Consider the following 6,975-nt stretch of genomic DNA (forward strand, 5'->3'; position numbering starts at 1 on the left):
GGGAGATGGTTTTTGTAAAGGTGGAAGATGAAGACCGATAGTTTGGAGCCATTTTGTGAAGGTGGGAGTTGACTGTATCAGAGAAAGAAGATTTCAGCTGACAGGTGTTAGATTTTCAGACTATGCTTGTTGTAGTCCTGGGATCCTCAGAGGTTCCATGACCCACTTTGAGGGCACTGATAGGGCAAGCTTTGTGAGTCCAGACCTCCCACCCTGTACTTTGCCCGGAGTGGCCTGCTGTCACCACCCCTGGTGTGTGAGCTCCATGGCACCAGAGCAAGCTCGCTTCTCCTTTCCCAGGTTCTCCTCACCATCGAGAATCACACCTCACTCATGTAGGTTCTCAACAAGTACATGATGGAAGAATAAATACTGGCTTTTTGCCCAAGATCTCTTTGGGAAAACGAGTCGTAGAAAAACTGCTATAGGCAGTATGGAGTCGGTGTTGCCTTTTATTTGCATTTTATATCAAACTATAAATACCTTTCATTTTCTTAAGTAATCCATGCTTATTGTCCTCTTCCATGTTGCATGATTATTTCTTTTTTTTTTTTTTTACAAAGAAGAAAGAGGAATTGTGTAACTTATATTCTGAATCGCACCCCGTCCTTATGTCCTGTTTCCTCATTTTACCTCCCCCTGGCTTGGCAAACCATTCTTGAGAAGATGAGAGGGCAGGGGGTTGCATTTATGAAGCAGGGAGGGATGGTGGGAGTTTAAAGCCTCATGCACCCATATGCTCTATACCGCACTTTATGGGCGCTTCCTAGATACTGCATTATTTTACAAATTGAAGGTTGGTGGCGACCTTGCCTTGAGTGTGTCCTTTGGTGCCATTTTTCCGACAGCATTTGATCATTTCATCTCTCTGTCCCATTTTGGTAATTCTTGCAGAATTTCAAACTTTTTCATTCTTATTATATTGGTTAGAGTGGTCTGTGATCAGTGATTATGACTCGCTGAAAACTCAGATGATGGTTAGCATTTCTTAGCAATAAAGTATTTTTAATTAAGGTGTATGCAGTGTGTTTGTAGACATAATGCTATTTCACATGACAGCACAGTATAAACGTAACTTTTATGTGCACTAGGGAACCAAAAGAGGCATTTGACTTGCTTTATTGTGATATTCGTTTTACTGGGATGTTCACTTCATCGTGGTATTTGCTTTATCATGGTACTTGCTTTATCGCGATATTCGCCTTATTTCATGGTCTACCACCAAACCTGCATTATCTCTGAGGTGTGCCTGCACGCTTGTTTCTTTTTCTTCTTGCAGAGGTGGAATTCAACGTATCAGAAGCATTCGTGCCTCTCGTCACCCCAAATCCCAATCACTCATCTCACACTGGAAATGACTCTGACTCGGGGACCCTCGAGAGGAAGCGGCCTGCCAGCATGGCGGTCATGGAAGAGGACTTGGTGAAGAAGGAGAGGTGTGTTTAAAGCTGTTCACTTTCCTCCAGCAGCAGGTGTCACGTAGAAGAATTATCGAACCCTTGGTATCTGGTACTGCCTCAATGGACCTGTAGTATGAGAGTGGCCCATGGTGCCCCCATGACTGTTAGGTCCAGCTATTTTGGGAACTCTGCTCTAGTTCATTCCCAACATTGACATGATCCCAAGGCAGCTATGTAGCTGGTCAGTACACATTTGTTCCATATGCGTCCAGGCTTCACTTGGTCTGTGCTAAGCCCCACAGTGGAACAACATCATACACAGGCTGCAGAGCCACCTAAACCTGCTTGATGGGGGGAAATTTAAACACTGTGGACAGATGGGAGAACAACCCACCTCTCACAGTGAGATTTGGTGTTTTGGTATAACTTGGCCCCTCAATGGAAGCCAGCCACTGAATGCGATGTTCACCTGGAGATGCTTCCATATATGCCAATTGTGGAAGAAAAAAGATGGCTGAGTTGGACTTAGTGAGAGACGTAGGTCTCTATTCTATGCTCCATGGGCCATTTTAGTGGGATTTTCAAAGCTTAATAAGGCTGTTTGTAGTTTGTGCCTTCAGAGGCCAAGCCATTCATTCCGTATGATGAAATGCCACTGTGCTCACCCATAAGGCCCAGTTAGAGAGGATTGCGGAGTCGTGCGCTTTTCGCGCGCACACGGAATAACATCACCGGACATTGTTTTGCAGCTAAACCACAAGCTCTTTTCGCTACCCGATCTTATAGTGAGATTTGATTTTTTTGTTTCCTTTTGCGTTGTCGTTGTTGTTGCTGTTTAATCCATAGCAGAGGCCAGTGCTGTACTACCCTATTCTGTCCCTCTGAAACCCACATTTCTTAGGGGCAGAAGTTTTACTTCTCTGAGGCCCCGATCATACATTAGGTCCTGCTTCCTGATGACACACTGGCCACCGCACAATTAGCCTTCACGTGTTTGAAGTCACAAAATGCAGCGTCGTGGCCCTGGTTGGCACATAAGAAACGATTCTCGGTTATCTCCCAGGGTGGAGTCTCCCCACCAGCTGACCCGGGACACGCAAGCTCAGGGAGCCACGTGTCTTTATTTTTCAAACTGAAAAGCTTGAAAGTTCATCCATCAGTCAGCTTTCATGAAAAGTAAATCTTCCTCTTCCCCGTCCTCCAACCACCAACTCCTTCCCAAAAGCAGCCATTTTTTTCGGGGGTCACGAATCCTCTCAGTTATATTCTTTGCATCCGCCTGCACCAGTGCTCGTACATCTCAGCTGTAGAGGCAGTGCGGTGTGACATCCTGACGCTGCCCTCAGCTTCCACTCGGTCCCCCAAACGCACAGACACAAGACGGCCATTGGGTGGTAGGCAGGTAGGCATGCTAACGTGATGTCCCCCACTCAAGACGAGGCCTGCCCATTTGCTTTCAGGTGTTCACACCCAAATTGAGAAAGGACATTGATCGATACCAGGTCTGTTGGCTTGCTCAGGTTTAAAGCCAGGTTGAGCTGCTTGCCTTGGTAATCGCAATGACCATTCGTGTGGTCCTTGCCGCCTCACTGCATGCTGGGCAACTCGGGTGGCTCTCCCCATGTGCGGGTTTTAACACGTGTGGAGCGATGGACTTCTGTCTCAGTAGTCGGCTTGCATGCTGTGTTGACTGTTTCTTCTTTCTGTGTAGCTTTGGTGTGAAGCTTATGGACTTCCAGGCCCACCGGCAGGGTGGCACTCTAACTAGAAAGCACATATCCCCAGCTTTCCAGCCGCCACTCCCGCCCACAGATGGCAGCACCTTGGCTCCTGCAGGCCCAGAGCCCTCTCCCCAGAGCTCTAGGGCTGAAAGCAGCACAGGGGGTGGGACGGTCCCCTCCTCTACGGGCATACTGGAGCAGGGGCCAAGCCCGGGCAACAGGTAAGAAGGCCAGCTTCTGCTGGCACTGGGTGCTCAATGCCCCAGCCTTCTTGCAGGTGCTGGCCTGCGGGCATGGCAGCCATGCCCGCAGAATCGTGCAGCATAGAGTGAACCAGATCTGCCTTCCCCCTTCTGGTTGGCAAAGGATGGAAAAAAAGACTGCAAATTGCTTGCTTCCTTTCCTGTTTTCCAAAAGAAGCAACATTTGTTTGCATTCTTTACCATATTGCTTTGGTGCTGGAAGCCAGTAGGAGGCTAGCAGTATCATAAACCTCTTTCCCTGTTTGATGTGCACTCAGTGTTCATTTACCATTTGCTTTTGTCATCTTGTACGCTGACTAGTTAACACTTGAATGTAGCAAGTGACTTAGGTTTGAGTATTCCTGGTATCATTCACTCACCCATCCACCCACCCATCTACCCACCTACCGACCCATGCATCCATCCATCCATCCCTTCGTCCATCTATCCAGCCATCCTTCCATCCATCCATGCATCCATCCATCCATCCATCCATGCATGCATCCATCCATCCATCCATCCATGCATCCATCCATCCATCCATCCATCCATCCATCCCCTCATCCATCTATCCATCCATGCATCCATCCATCCATCCACCCACCCACCCATCCAGTCAGATTTACTGACTAACTGTGTGCTGGATGCAGTACTAGGCACAGTTGGTGACTGAAACCTCCCCCACCCCTAGCTTTCAGTCTTACAGGCAAATTGATAGATGAATACAAGGTAGAAAACACGATGATAGACTTTCTTAAAACGCTCTTTTGTTGCTTAACCTTTTGATCAGCCACCTGGAGTGGGGTACAAATATACAGCAACTTTAGGAAAGAGTGCCTTGAACTTGAGATTTTCCTCTCGTCTGCCCGAATTCACTTCTCCACACTGGTGTGGGCTGATGACCCCCAGAGGCCACTTCAGGTGGAATGTCAGATAGTTCAGGACTTGAAGATGCTGTAAAAGATGAGCCTCTCTACAGAGTAGGTACTAGGATTTTTCTTGTCCTTTTCTCTACCGCGGCCATCTATAAAGCACTAAATAACCACATATAAAGTAAAATAAACGCATAGAACAAGGATGACCTGTTTATGCCCACATTGCCACGGAGACGAATTTGCCTCAGCTTCTCTGGATGGGGAGGGAGTGCCTGGTGGGATGTGAAGCTAGCTGCTTAGGAGACAAGAATCTCGTTCAGGCCTCACAGCTGAATTCGGACTGCTCTGTATATTCCCGAGCTCCTTTTTACTCACAGAATTTGCACAAGTTCACGTTTTGGTTGAAAATCACAAAGGCTTCCACCTCCCAAGGCTCCCTTAGGCACATCATAAGCTCCATGTTGCTCTTGTCAAAACTGCCACTCCACACACGTCTTTGTTTCAGCTTTAATTTGTTTGTTTGAAAAAAAAAAAAAGTATTTGCAAACTCACACATTTCCATTTACCTGTAGCCTTCAGTTTGCTGAATCAAGGCTAAATACATTAAGACGATAATTAGAACGCCCTGCAGAAGGACAAATAGAATGTCAGTCCTCGGGGGCGCCTGGGTGGCACAGCGGTTAAGCGTCTGCCTTCGGCTCAGGGCGTGATCCCGGCGTTATGGGATCGAGCCCCACATCAGGCTCTTCCGCTATGAGCCTGCTTCTTCCTCTCCCACTCCCCCTCCTTCTGTTCCCTCTCTCGCTGGCTGTCTCTATCTCTGTCGAATAAATAAATAAAATCTTTAAAAAAAAAAAAAAAGAATGTCAGTCCTCGATTTGCTTTTGTTCTTTGTGCCCTGTTTTTTTGTGTATACTTCACGAATGGCGTTCACTCTTTGGTGACGCTGCGTCTTTGGTGACGCTGACAAAATGCAGCTGTGAAGCTTAGTGTACAAAGTTCTGAGCCGGCCTGAGTTCTCATCTCTGTCCACCGTGCTGCTGACCAGCTCTGGGCTCTGAGCCATCACTGAGTCTCAGGGTTACTCTTTCCCCAAGTCCAAACGATTGATAAAAACCGAGCACTTTACAATTTATAGTGTTAGGATCTTGCCACGCTTTTGCTTTGTTTTGTACACTGTGTGTGTGTCTAATCTCGTTCTTTTGAAGTCCAAAAGCCCTTTCATGTTTTTTAATATTGCCCAGTGTAAGTACAAGCAAAAACTAGAAATTCCTTGCTGGTCGCTGTGAAATGGTGTCTCTCATGATATTCGAGTGGCAGAATATCTGGAAGACGAAGCAGTGAAACCCCATAAAATATTTAGTCCTGTGTGGCCCCAAGTAAATCGTAGCTTTGCAGACCCAGTGTGAACTATTTAAAGTTCCCGATCACCTCCTTGCCTGCCGCAGTGAAAACTCTGGGTGGACTGTGGTATTTTGATAGCATGCTGACTAGCTTTCTCATGGCGAATGCCTGACATCTAACTTGACTTCTGCTCTCCTTAGTCCTCCAAGACCCAAGGACACCACACCTGCCCCTGCCCCAGGGAGAAACAGCAGTCAGATGGCCGCCAGCCAGAACCAGGCCCCCATGGCGGCCGGCTCCCATCAGCTCTCCTTTGGCCCAGGGCACAATTCTGCCGGCCCTAGCCCGCACACTCTGCGCCGAGGTAAGAAGCCACCTTTACTCCTTTCCCTTAGGGAGGGATGTGCAGACTTCCTTGGGTTAGCACAGGGATTCACGTTGCAAGATCGTTTCCATGTCTGTTATAAAATGGTAAGCGAGAGAGGAACCTGCATGGCTTCTTCGGAGGAGCACGTGACTCTTGATCTTGGAGTCGCAAGTTCAAGCCCCGCGTTGGGTGTAAAGAGTGCTTTAAAAAAAAAAATCTTTAAAAAAATGGCAAGCAGAAAAATCAGTCATTTAAGAGCAAAATCATTAAAAAGAAATGAAATAATGGAGAGCAGAAAAGCAGGCATTTAAGAATATGTTTAAGCCACAAAGCCTAGCAAACAAAAAGTTGCTTCTCAGAAACAACATTCCCAGTTTTCCAGGAATCTGGCATTCCAAGCTCTTCCTCTGCCTGGAAACCTCTGCTGTAGCCAGGCAGTACGAGTCTGCAAGCCGCTGCAGCCTCTAGATTGAGGTCAGGGCTTTCTGGGTCCTGACTGACAGCGTATGATCTGAATCGTGCCCACCCATATCCCTCAACCTCCACCCAGCAGTTAGGGGGGTTGTGCTAAAACACAGCAGATCATGTCATTGCTCTGTTGAAACTCTCCAGTGGCTTCTGTGCAGACCTTCCCCGTGGGCCCCGTGTGGTTGGGCCTGCCTTTGGGGCCACCGCACTTACCACTCCCCTTTCTCACCAACCTTCAGTGGTCCTGGTCTGCTCTCTGCTCCTGGAATGCCCTAAGCTCATTCTCTCTTTTTTTTCTCCTTTTAAAAGTGAGAACAGGGGTGCCTGGGTGGCTCATTCATTAAGCATCTGCCTTCGGCTCAGGGCGTGATCCCGGCGTTCTGGGATCGAGCCCCACATCAGGCTCCTCCACTGGGAGCCTGCTTCTTCCTCTCCCNNTTCCTCTCCCACTCCCCTTGCTTGTGTTCCCTCTCTCGCTGACTCTCTCTCTCTCTGTCAAATAAATAAATAAAATCTTTTAAAAATAAATAAATAAAAGTGAGAACAAGCAGGGGGAGC

At 47.7% G+C, this 6,975-nt stretch overlaps 1 protein-coding gene across 2 annotated transcripts; it reads left to right on the forward strand.

Moving 5' to 3' along the window:
* Window positions 1-6: 6 nt before the first annotated feature.
* On the forward strand, window positions 7-6,810 carry LOC117799058 (rho GTPase-activating protein 17-like). Of its 2 annotated transcripts, XM_034651514.1 has the most exons (3): window positions 1,247-1,436; window positions 3,112-3,342; window positions 5,783-6,782. In XM_034651514.1, the coding sequence occupies exons 1-3, from the start codon at window positions 1,399-1,401 to the stop codon at window positions 6,258-6,260; spliced, it is 747 nt and encodes a 248-aa protein (XP_034507405.1). In that variant the 5' UTR covers window positions 1,247-1,398; the 3' UTR covers window positions 6,261-6,782. The 2 variants fall into 2 exon arrangements, 1 of the variants encoding a protein (XP_034507405.1); XR_004622935.1 differs by lacking the exon at window positions 3,112-3,342 and having other exon boundaries at window positions 7-1,436; window positions 5,783-6,810.
* Window positions 6,811-6,975: the final 165 nt, after the last annotated feature.

The sequence above is a fragment of the Ailuropoda melanoleuca genome, unplaced genomic scaffold (genome assembly GCF_002007445.2).
Source record: "Ailuropoda melanoleuca isolate Jingjing unplaced genomic scaffold, ASM200744v2 unplaced-scaffold417, whole genome shotgun sequence".
Classification (NCBI taxonomy): domain Eukaryota; kingdom Metazoa; phylum Chordata; class Mammalia; order Carnivora; family Ursidae; genus Ailuropoda; species Ailuropoda melanoleuca.

Bases quoted from the DNA above. Each gene is read 5' to 3' on its own strand.
- LOC117799058 (XM_034651514.1), top strand. From the start codon at position 1,399: ATGGCGGTCATGGAAGAGGACTTGGTGAAGAAGGAGAG. The intron at 1,437-3,111 runs GTGTGTTTAAAG...CTTTCTGTGTAG, and splicing joins GACTTGGTGAAGAAGGAGAG to CTTTGGTGTGAAGCTTATGG. The intron at 3,343-5,782 runs GTAAGAAGGCCA...TGCTCTCCTTAG, and splicing joins GGGCCAAGCCCGGGCAACAG to TCCTCCAAGACCCAAGGACA.